At 35.3% G+C, this 12,052-nt stretch overlaps 2 protein-coding genes across 2 annotated transcripts; one reads left to right on the top strand and one right to left on the bottom strand.

Moving 5' to 3' along the window:
• Positions 1–5,303: 5,303 nt before the first annotated feature.
• On the bottom strand, positions 5,304–6,939 carry LOC100800779 (transcription factor TCP20-like). Its single transcript, NM_001317418.2, has 2 exons — positions 5,698–6,939; positions 5,304–5,581 (listed from the first exon to the last, which is right to left on the bottom strand). The coding sequence occupies exon 1, from the start codon at positions 6,901–6,903 to the stop codon at positions 5,911–5,913; it is 993 nt and encodes a 330-aa protein (NP_001304347.2). The 5' UTR covers positions 6,904–6,939; the 3' UTR covers positions 5,304–5,581; positions 5,698–5,910.
• A 200-nt stretch (positions 6,940–7,139) lies between these two features.
• Positions 7,140–11,627, top strand: LOC102666607 (protein MAIN-LIKE 2-like). The gene is made up of 4 exons (XM_006604096.4): positions 7,140–9,247; positions 9,360–10,019; positions 10,118–11,284; positions 11,366–11,627. The coding sequence occupies exons 1-2, from the start codon at positions 9,086–9,088 to the stop codon at positions 9,720–9,722; spliced, it is 525 nt and encodes a 174-aa protein (XP_006604159.2). The 5' UTR covers positions 7,140–9,085; the 3' UTR covers positions 9,723–10,019; positions 10,118–11,284; positions 11,366–11,627.
• The last annotated feature ends 425 nt before the right edge of the window (positions 11,628–12,052 follow it).

The following is a 12,052-nucleotide window of genomic DNA, read 5'->3' as shown; positions in this document are numbered from 1 at the left end:
AGCTTAAGCCTGGTTTATTTAATTTAATAGGCTTTTAAAAAAGTCTGAGTCTAACCTTTTAATTAAATAGGCCCGTTCAGACCAGACTTTATGTAGGTCAGGTCGTAGACCCCGGTAGGTCGGCCTGGCCTATTCCCACCTCTAATTTGAACATGTGACTTTCATGTTATTAGCACGACGCTCTAACCAAACTGAGCTAATAGGTTAATTATGTTATAAAATAAATAATGTTGTTATATATAACACTGAAATTTATAATGTATATTTAATGCAAATGTAAATTTACATTATAAATTTTTTGACAATTAATTTTGATATAATAATTAATTTGTTTACATATATAAATTTTTATGAAACCTATGATTTTTATTTAAAATTTATATATGTAAAAGAATACATTATTAAATCAAAATTAATTGTCACAAAATTTATTGGCCTTATTACATAATAATTTTGTGTATTTGACTTTATTACAATTAATTTTGATCTAATAATATATTTTTTTACATATATAAATTTTAAATAAAAATCATAGGTTTTATAAATTTTATATATGTAAACAAATTATTTATTAGATCAAAATTAATTGTTATAAAATTTATTATGTAAATTTACATGTGGATTAAATATACATTAAAAATTTTAGTGTCATATATAGTAACATTAATTATTTTATAATATAATTGACATATTAATTCAGTTGGTTATAATATCATGCTAATAACGTGAAAATTACAGATTTGAATCGGATTGTTAATCCGTATTCAGATTACATCTTTTGAATTATGAATCCATAGGCTTACGAATTACAAATCCATAAACTAATTATGAATACATAAGCTTACTCTTACGGGTTATGAATTCATAAGTCTCTTACGAATTACAAATCCGTTTATTAGCATAAATAATTTTTTAAAAAAACAAAAAGATATTGGATGTAGAAGAAAAACACCGAGTGTCCAAAGAAATTCCCGAGGGATTATATTAATATGCTTGTGTTAGATATAGATATGGCAAGATACAATTCAACCCACCCCATGAAAGTGCATGAGTGTTTAAAAGTTATGGGCATTGGATGCCCCAATAAATGGGACATGAGAATATTGTAAGGTTGTTCATTTTTTTTTCAAGGGAATAATTTATTTCAATTGAAATATGAAAATGATCGTGAACCAGAAAAATGAAATCAAATTCGATTTTGAATATCTTGTAAGATTCTGGGTCACTGTCAGACACATACTTGATGTGTCAACACATGAAATTAGATAGAGCGAGCTTTAGTCCAAATGTCCAATATGGTGAATTTTAGTATAAAAACAAATTGGCAAAAATATGCAAGGTTGTAAATTATTATTGTTAAAGATGAAGCACATACAATGCACTGAATGCGGATCAGGGAGTGAGGAATTTATCTCGGAGTAAACAACTACTTTTACTCTTGAAATTAGAGGGGGCTATTACATTAGTTCCTAAATCGGAGGAAGTTAAAAAAAAGTCTTTTGAAAATGAGAATTGACAATTACATTAGTTCAAACATTGAAAAAAGTTACCACTTAAGTAATAATATTAACTTATGTTTAGAAATTAAAATGATAATGAATAATTAAATTTAGAAATTAATATTTGGTAGAGTTATTTAACATTTTTTAATTTTAAAAAATAATGTAATTAATGCCTTCCAATTTCAGATACAAATAGGTTGTTACTCTAAATTCTGGTCATGGGGGTATAAGTAATAAAGATCACAACAAGGGCGACACATTTAAAATGACGGCACGCCCAAAATAAAGAAACACCTCAAAGCTTAAACATCAAGTTCGGGAAACACTTTCTGTGCTGGCAATCCTGGCATGCAATGATCTTGTCTGATGATTTTTTTTTTTTTTTAATTTCCCCCTTTTCTCATATTGAATCTTCTCCATGAAGGATGAGTGTTTTAATCCTTATAATAAATATTTGTTAAAATTTAAATATGTTTTTATTCATTGATAAATATTTAATTTTTATGTTTATTTTTTTAATAAATTTTTGTTTTGTATTGAGTTTTTAATAAAATAATATTTATTTTTTATTTTTTATTTTAGTTCTTGATAAATTAATGAATTTTGTGTTTAATTTATGATAAATTAATAAATTTATTTTTAGTCCTGACTAATAACAAATAAAAATTCGCTCGGGGATTAAAAATAAGTGTAAAAAAAATTATTGTTTTATTAAGATTCAATGTAAAGCAAAAATTGAATATATATTAGAAATGAAAATATTATTTAAACCAAAAATTATATATAAAATTAGGAAAGGGATTAACATTAGTTCAAAAACGTGGTTTATCTAGATGATTATTTATACCAAATTTTGGAAAAATAAATATTCATCAGTATGTAATTTTATAGTTGGCATATGCTTATATTTTAAGAAATATATTATATATTAAAGTGAAATTAAATTATGAATATTAAGTAATTTTTAAATTATATGAAATATTGTAAACTTAATATACTTACTAAGCGCTATTAATACAATGGTGGAAATATTGATAAGCTTTTTCCTTTCTTTCTCCATAGGTAATTTTTTTCTTCAAAAAATAATCATGTTCAAAATACTATCAAACACTAAATATGTAGGTATTTCTATTAAGCGAATATTCAAATATTGATTTATTGCGACTTCCGCTAAATCCAATCCGTGTTGCTAATGTTGATAGGCTTCACTAAAAACAAAAATAAAAACAAAGTTGCTTAACACTTAATCGTAGAATAAGCAGATCCCACCTATTATACGAAAAACTCATTTTCAGATATTTTTTTTCTCAGTTTTATGTATACAAAACAGATCTATATGGTTATCAAAATGTAACTAAAAAGGCAGAATCTCATTACAGGCTAAAACTTAGTAGCCTTAGTTATCCATGAGCATTTGGTTGGTAGCACAATATATGGCTGGAGTAGTTTACAAGGACTCATTTTAGGGTGCAAAATGACAATTTAGAATGTGCATGTGAAATTCTAACACGGTAATAATCAGTGGCTTTTAGCTGGCTCTTGGATTACATTTTAGCATTTTTGTCAATTAGCCACTTTAGAATTGGGTCAATCCAGCATAAAGGCACTGAATTGAGAAATCTTGGAAGGCCTAAATTGAATTGATTGATGGGGGTACCTTTTTCTTGTTTTCAAAAACAAAAAAATGTCCATGATATGTTATTATTCAACAAAACAAGCTGTCCGTGGGAGAAAAAAATAATATTAAGGCAAGAGTCGGTGGATGCATAAATAACAAATGATGGCAAGAGTCGGTGAAATGTAAAATAGAAGCACCAAGGATTGGAGTGAGATGGCAAAGTCATGGCAGCGACTCATGGCCATGTTCAAGTTGACAAAATCAACATTCAAGACGTAGTGCCCTTCATGCCAATTTTTAAATTGCAACGAACAAATGATGGTGTTGGATGAATAAATAACATCTAATTAGTCCCTTAAAGAGAACAATTTGAAAATTCATAGATTGCATCCCAAAAATGCTCACTGTCTAACACTTAAAAGTTAAAAAAAAAAAAAAAAAAAACTAGAAAAACTAGAAGAGATTCACACGTATTTTGTCAACATGGAGGGAGACCCTTAAAAGAAATTGGCCTCACTAACCTTAAGTATAAAATTTGTAAGAAAGAGAAACCAGACTACCTACTACAAGGAATAATTATCACAGCCAAACATTTTTATGGAAATTTACGAAGATAAGATATATAGTAATACCATATAATGATCTATAATGAAAATTAGGTGTCATCCCCCTCTCTTCTAACTTCCAAGTTTTATCCCCCAATTAATATATTTCCACTAGGCCTAATCATCATTCCATGCAGAAAAAGAGATGGAGAAGACTTAATAAATACAAATTCTTCATTTCTATCTTGTATTCAGATCATGTCTAGGTGGCATAGCAAAAGTGCATATGTCCAAAACTGAATTTGCTTATTCAACAAAATGAAGACTCATTATTTATTTGCACCAAGCACAAACTGGTGTCATGTCATATACTGGCAACACCGCTTGAAGACTTGGAACACAAAACTCCACTTGCATTCAACAGGGTGAAGTGAGATCACTGCTTCTCATGGTACATAGTGAGGTCACATAAGCACTAGTTGTCATGAGTTAAGCACCTTCTGGTGTCATTTAGTGATTTTAAAATTGGGATCTCAACACCCACTTGCATTCAAAGACCAAAAAAAGATGAGCTCATAGAAACTATCATGCTATGGTCTTTCAAAAGCTATATGCAGATTTTGGCACCTTGCCAGTAGTTTCAGGAGCCGCACTCTATTCTTTAAAACAAAAAAATTGCTTGTGTAGCAAAGTATCACCTTCCCCAAGATAATTAATCCATTATGTATCAATCAGATCAACAATGATATCATTCATCTAACTATATAATAATGATTGTTAATATACAATTTAGGCAGCCATGGTTTCAAATTCAACAGGGTTAACACATGGTTGAAGAATATACACTCTTATTACAATTTTACCCTGAGGAACATCACGTTATTTTGGGTTTCAATCAATTAGTAGAGTGGTCAAAAGTTAAATAAGAGAATAGGATGATGCTCAAAAGTTCATGGCAGTCAAAAGTGAAGAATTTTGCATCCATACTTTTAACAAAGATACAAGGGTCATTCATTTTCCATGCTTCAAGGCAAATAAGAAAAAGACACTATTCTATGATCATTATCTTAGACTCTTAGCCGAAAATTAAGTAATTAACTCGTAGTTTAATTGGCATCCGTCTATGCCTTTAGATTTAAGTGTGATGTTGATTTGAGACGCTTAATCCTCTGCTAAGTGCCGCTTTCCCGTTTCCCCCTCCCACATTCAATTGCTTGCACCTCCTATTATGTAACTAAAAAAATTATAGACTCCAAGCCTCCACGGAAAGAAAATGGCAAAAGAATTTGGTTGATGCTGAAAGGAGGCCTAAATGTTAAAAGTTAAAGCAGTTGTATTTGATTACATTAAAGACAATTCATGTAACTTCTCCAGCTAAGAGACCTTTAGCAAAAGTTCAGATGCAAAATTTTCAAGTGTAAACACTGCTAAATAAAGGAATTTTTAGTGCCTTTTATAATGAAGCAGAGCTGTAGATATTAATACTTGAAATAAACAACTTTAGCTTCTTTAGAATTGCGTACCAATGTATGAAGATTGAAAAACAATTTTTTTTAAAAATGGAAAGATCCTCCCAACAAGTGATGAATTTTAAAGGAAGACAGCAAAGTTGTATGATAAGAGATAGTAAATCACAGATGATAAAGTACTAGTTGACAGATTCACAGATGTAACTTGCAAGTGATGTTCCACACAAAGATTAAAATTTCCCAGATGATAAACGTACTAAATACCAGATCCAATATGAAATTTGACAAATATGATTATGAAACTATATCTTCAAATTCACAAAACAAACCGATCTCAGCACTCCACCCTGTCCTAGAGAAGAACAAAATAATCAACACACCTCTGAATTAAACAATAGTTTTAAGGCCAGACCAAAGCAGCCAAGCCATCTGGCCATGCAATTCCACCTGCAAGTTAACACCATCAAAACAACACACAATTATAAGTTTATAACCCAAGAAAAATTGCAAATCACAGATCAAAAGTAACAAAAACAACAACAAAAAAGGGCTTATTGAAGCACCTGTATATGGAGACTTGAGTACTGGGGAGAAGGAACAATAAGGGGCTAAACCAAATCCAGCTTTCTATTGAATTCTCTGAGACACCTTTTTCTTTTCCTCACAGTCTCCCAATTATACTACAATACAAAAGCCATTGTAGAAACCTCAGCCAGCATCTGCACAATGATGCTTCTTTCTTTTTTCTTTTCATCCAAATCCATAATAAAACTCTACTACTGTCCTCCTGAGCCTTGAGAATCATCCTTAGCAGGAGTTTGCTGATGCTGTTGTTGCTGATGCTGATGCTGTTGATGCACTCTACCAGCTTGAGCCTGATGATTCATCTGCTGATAAATCTGGTTCAAGGCCTGTGGATTCAGCACCCCAATATGGCCATCCTGGGAAAGTCCAAGCTCCAAACCAGGCATCTGCTGGGAACCAGCACCACCCAAAATTGAGGTGAAACTCATGTGACCCATGTTGGTGGCAGAAGTAGGCAAGTCAAAGCCAGGGAAGGCAATTTTCTGGAGGTAATTGGAGCTCTCAGTGGCTAAGGTGGCATTAGATGGACCAGATGATGTTGTTGTTGTTGTTGTTGTTGCTGTCTGAAATCCAAATCCACTGACATGGGGGGGCCATAGGCCTGTTGTGGCCACACCCAAATGGGGTCTCCCCAAATTCCCCCCAACCATCTGCCAGCTGGCCCTACTGCTCCCACCTGACCCACAACCTAATTCATCAATCTTTTGGTGTTGGTGGTGTAAGGCTGATGAAAGAGAGGAACCTTGAGGTGAGAGTGAGTTGCCAGCAGCAGCAAGAGCAGATGCTGGGATTGTGCCAGTCCCAGTGGCAGCTATGATGGATGGCTCAGCCTGCTGGAGGAGCCACTGGATGGTTTCCCCATCAGATTTGTGGCCCAATTCTCTGGTCAACTGGAAGATTCTGGCAGCACAGAGAGCAGGCATCCTTATCCTCCTCCCCCTGCCCTCAACCTTGGTGTGCCTGTCCTTGTTGGAACTCCTCTTTGGTGCCAACTGTTGCTGCTTCTTGCTCTCGTCCTTCTCAGCAGCTACCACTATCTGGAAATCCTTAACCTCTGATGGTTTGTTCTCTCCCATGTTGTTGTTGTTGGAATTCCCTTGTTGTTGGTAGTGGTGTTGGGGGAGGCTGAGGAATTTTGGTACCACCTCCTGTGGCTGCTGCTGCTTTGAGCCCTTGGGATCCATCAACAGCACACAAAAGAAAAGAGGAAAATAAAGGATGAAAGAATTTTTTTTATAATAATAATAATAATAAAGGAAAGGAAATGATGGGTCCTCTTTGATTGAAGAAGGTGGCCTGAAAAGTCCTAAACTTTCGTGAGGTTTTCACTGTTTCTGGCAAGATTTGAGGGACAAAACCATAAAATATTATAATCCCTATGTGCCCCCCATGTCAAGCTTTTCACACAATGGTTTGGTTCTCTCTCTCTCCTTCCTCTCTTGTCCTTTCCCACCTCTTTCTCGGTGTGTAGTAGTAGTAGTGCGTTTTGACCAGTCAGATATGAATTTTGAATGCAACTTTAACCGCCGGTTTCACCACCTTGGGTGACTACTATAGACACACTAAACAAAACAGGTACCCTTCTTGCATTCTCCTTCATTATATTGTTCGTGCATCGCATAATTGCAACATTACAATATACCTATTCAACATGAAACAAAAAAAGAAAAAAAAATTAATTGCAATTTTAATTATCCTTTTATTGTTCAAATTCAATTCTGTTCTTCCTTATTTAAGTATATACTTTTGGTTTATGGATTGTTTATTTTTCCATCTACAATGAGCTAAGTCCATTAGATCTAATGGATTGAGTCCAATAGACTAAACCAATATTTAATTGGATATCCCGGTAATTTTTAGCCTTTATGTGCTAGGGTGTTGCTAGGTGCATTCAGTATTATTGCTGGTGTACCCAGCATTTAACTGAATGGGCAAAATTGCCTTTGACTTAAATTTAAATTAAAAAACGCACACCCAACACAGCTGCCCTTTTGTCTTCTTCTTTGCTTCTCTTGTTCATTGCTTTGGTGGCTCTCCTCCGCATATTGGTGTCATTTTCGAGTTGCATTTCTGCCTTTCCGTCGTCGAGGTTAGTATCATGTTTCTCCCCTTTAATGGCCTAGTTATTGTCGTAGGTTAGACGATAATGGTTGTAGGTTAGACGATGTAGTTCATCCGTAGTAGGGAAAAATGGAATAGGAATGAGTTTTGCGCATACGAAAGAAGTTATGAAGTTTACGGAAGAAGTTGTTCCGTATGAGTTTACGGTAGAAGTTCTTCCATAAGCAGAAGAAGATACGGAAGAACTTCTTCCGTGTGAGTCATACAGAAAAACATCTTTCGTATGAAAAAAGATTTGAATTTTTTTTATTAATTTTGTTAATTTTTTTAAAATTTAGTTGTATTTGTTTGTTTTATATTAAAAATAGGTATGTTTTGTTTTTTAATAAAAAAAATATGTACGATTGCATCAAAATAGTTATTAGGGTATGAAATAAATTTTCAAGTTTAATAGTATATATTAGGTAACATTTTTGTTTTTGATGTTTAATATATTTGCATCAAAATAGTTATTAGGGTTAGTGACTAGGGTTTAGTTAAGGGCCTAGGGCTGATTGTATGTGGTTAGGGTGTAGGGCTTAGGGGGTAGAGGATAGGGTTTATGTTAGGGACTAGGGTTTAGCGTGGGGTTTAGTTTAGTTGTTAGGGTTTAATATTTATGATGGTATGTAGTTAAGGTTGGTGGTTAGGGTTTAGTTTAGGGTTTAGGGGTGACATTAAGGTTTGGTGTGGGGCTTAGGGTTTAATATATGTTGTGGTATGTTGTGGTATGTTGTTGGTAGTTTTAGAAATGGTAGATATGTAAAGGGGTAGAGTTGGTGGTTAGGGTTTATTCTAGTGCCTAGGGTTGAGCTTTGGGTTTAGTTTAGGGTTTAGGATTTATTTTAGTTGTTATGGTTGAGCTAATGGTTTAGTTTAGTCGTTAGGGTAGATATGTATGGGTAGGGTTAGTGGTTAGGGTTTATTCTAGTGACTAGGATTGAGCCTTGGGCTTAGTTTAGTTGTTAGGGTTTATTTTATTGGTTAGGGTTGAGGTTATGGTTTAGTTTACTTGTTAGGTTTTAATATATATGGTGGTATGTTATTGAGTTTTAGAAATGGTAGATATGTAGTGGTTAAGGTTTAGTTTAGTTCGTAGGGTTTATTTTTAGAGGTTAGGGTCGAGCTTAGGGTTTAGTTTAGTGATTAGTTTAGATGTTAGGGTTTAATATATATGGTTGTTTGTTATTAGTAGTTTTAGAAATTATAGATATGTAGATATGTAGGCAATGGGAAGTTACCCCTGTTACTGAGGATGTTCCTGAGATGACTGAGGACGTACCTGTACCTGGTGCAGAGGGATTAGCTGGTGATGGTGCTGAGGGATCAGCTATTGATGATGCTGAGGGATTCTCAGGTGGGCCACGTGACCCATCAGTGCTGACTTCGTTTGCTGAGCATGTTGCACATAGCATATGGAATGGAGAGGTATTATAATTTTTACGTAAAGTTATTTGTTAATTATTTGTTATTGTTGAGTTGTTTGTGATAATTAATTTTTGATATAATGTTATTTGGAATCATCCTTGCTTCAATTCAGGAACGTCCTGAATTGAAGTTGGTCTCCCATGGAAGGAAGGTTGAGAAACTTGGGAGGCCAGCTCCTGGGATTGAAGGGCTAGTCGCTGCCACAGGATTAACTCCTTTGATCGCGTGTTCAGTAGTCACCGGTGATCGGGGAGTTATATCCACTTTTGTCGAGAGGTGGCATAAGGAGACTAGCAACTTCCATCTTCTAGTACGAGAGCTGACCATCACACTGGATGATGTGGCGTCACTCCTCTATCTTTCGATCATAGGCGCCTTCCACAGCTTCGAGCCTTTACATGTAGACGAGGCGATCATCATGCTGGTGGAGTTGCTAGAGGTCTCGGGTGAGGAGGCTAAAGCTGAGACTGCATAGTGTCATGGGGCATATGTACACCTGTCATGGCTACGGGATATCTATCAAAGGAGATGCGAGGCCCGACAGTGGATAGTTGCAGCTCGTGCGTATCTCCTACACTTGGTTGGTTGCGCTCTTTTTGCTAACAAGAGTGCAACACATGTTCATGTAGTTCATTTGGACGCTTTTCGAGACTTGGCTCAGAGTGGGACCTATGCCTGGGGAGTTGCCACGCTGGCGCATATGTATGACCAGTTAAATGAAGCTTCTCAGAGCACTAGCCGACAGATTGCTGGTTATGTAACTTTATTACAGGTAAATTTTGTGTTTGTAATATGTTAAATTGGGTTATGATGTAAATGTGTTTTTTATGTGTATTTGACATTGATTTTATGTTCATGTCATGTTTGTAGTGTTGGATATATGAGCATTTTCCCGGTGTTCATAACAGCGTGATTGATGATGGGTATGATGAGACGTCACCACGTGCCTGCTGGTGGCTTACTACGAAGGCTTATATGAAGGGATTATCAGCATTGTCGTACAAGACATGTATAGATGCACTGACAGTCCCTGATGTATGCTGGATGCCTTATGGTGACCACCGAGGAGTTAGGGCGTTTGACCTCATCTCATGCTTTCAGGGTGAGCTTAGATGGTGATGTGAACCTTACGGGCCGAAACGTTTGATACAGGTTACAGAGTTTGGTTGACGCCACTTCCAATGAAGAAAGATAAGTCAGGATAGACGCCACTTCCAGTGAAGGAAGATAAGTCAGGGTAGACGCCACAAGGATTACCTTGATAAGTCTGATATTGGTTCAATAAGGAACCCAGAGAGAAGCTCTCACCAAATTTTATCAAATGCCAAAAGTCTCTTATTGAAAACAAAAACCAATACTTATAATATATCTGAACAAAAAGATAAAAATAGACATGGGCCTTCTAAACAGTTTGGGCCAAAATTACAATAAATAAAAATTATAACTAAAAAACATATTTAACTTGGGCCTTCAAATTAGTTTGGGCCTTCAGCAATAATTAATAGTCTTGGTAGTGTCTTTGCCTCTAGGCCTTCATCTTTCTCCACTTGGGCCTTCATCCTTCTCCACTCAGGGGCTTTGTCCTTCTCCACTTGGGCCTTCGCCCTTCTCCACTTGGGCCTTTAGCCTGTATTTGGCTAGTTTCATGATTCTCATCAGATGGGGTCCCATTGTGGTCACACTTTGACCAGAGAGGGTGGTGCGATAATTTGGCTACGTTCAAACCATCCCTCCACCGTCTATTAGTGCCACCTTGTCATATGAGGATATCGACGACAGGTGGATGCACTACTCAGACCATCTAGCAGTTGTGGGACAGATTTGTCTTGTGCCTGGGCAGGTTTCAAGAGATTACATGGAGTGGTTCTTCCCGATATCTCATTCGTTCATCACACCCACACAGGCAACTGATCAGCCCAGACATCAACATGTCCCACAGCATGAGGCATACGTGGAGCCAGATATCCTGGAGGTCCTAGTGGCAGCAGAAGCTGGACCGTCACAAGCAGCTGACCCCCTCCCCCCAGACATACAGTGGTAAGATTAGTTGCTTTAATGTTTTATAAAATGTTATTTATTTTAAATGCTCTAATAAATGTGCTTTTTTGAATGTCATAGGATGCTTGTGAAGCAATTGCAAAAAGTTTGGAGCGTATGCTCAACCTAAGGATGGTCACTGAAGGCACAGAGTTACATGAGATCATGGAAGACTGCCTCAGGATCACTAGGGGTGTCACCTCAGATGGAAATGTGTATGTTAGGGTGCGACGAAGATGGCGCACAGATCATTCAGAGATCATGTTTATGTCTTGTATTTGACAAAACTTTTGTATTTGTTACATTATTTTGGTTATAACTTTTATTGAAAGTATTTGTTACATTATTTTGTTTTTTGTGCACTCTATATCACACACCTTCCATAATTGATAAATTTAATAAATAATAATATGATGATAAAATTATCTTAAAAAGAGATATAAACAATAAAACGTAAAAAATATATAATAGAAATAAAATAAAATAAAATAAAGGTGTATGGTCCACCAAGATTTGTAAATTAGTGAACACATGTGGATGATGTCACAATGAACGAGAAGTGGGAGATTCTGCAACGCCACCTACTCAGCGTGAATGACCGGTGGTCATTCCAAAGTTAATGTTTTTTTCTTCACGTGCCTTCCTTGGAATTTGGATGTTACTCGCGTTGTGTTGGTGAAACATGTGTGACCATAAAACGTTTTTATTTTATTTTATATGTTTTACTTCATACAAAATAAATTTTCCTAAACACCATTTCTTAGTAAT

The sequence above is a fragment of the Glycine max genome, chromosome 19 (assembly GCF_000004515.6).
Source record: "Glycine max cultivar Williams 82 chromosome 19, Glycine_max_v4.0, whole genome shotgun sequence".
NCBI classification, from domain to species: Eukaryota; Viridiplantae; Streptophyta; class Magnoliopsida; order Fabales; family Fabaceae; genus Glycine; species Glycine max.
Note: the sequence above shows the minus strand (reverse complement) of the source record. Positions and strands in the feature narration are given on the sequence as shown.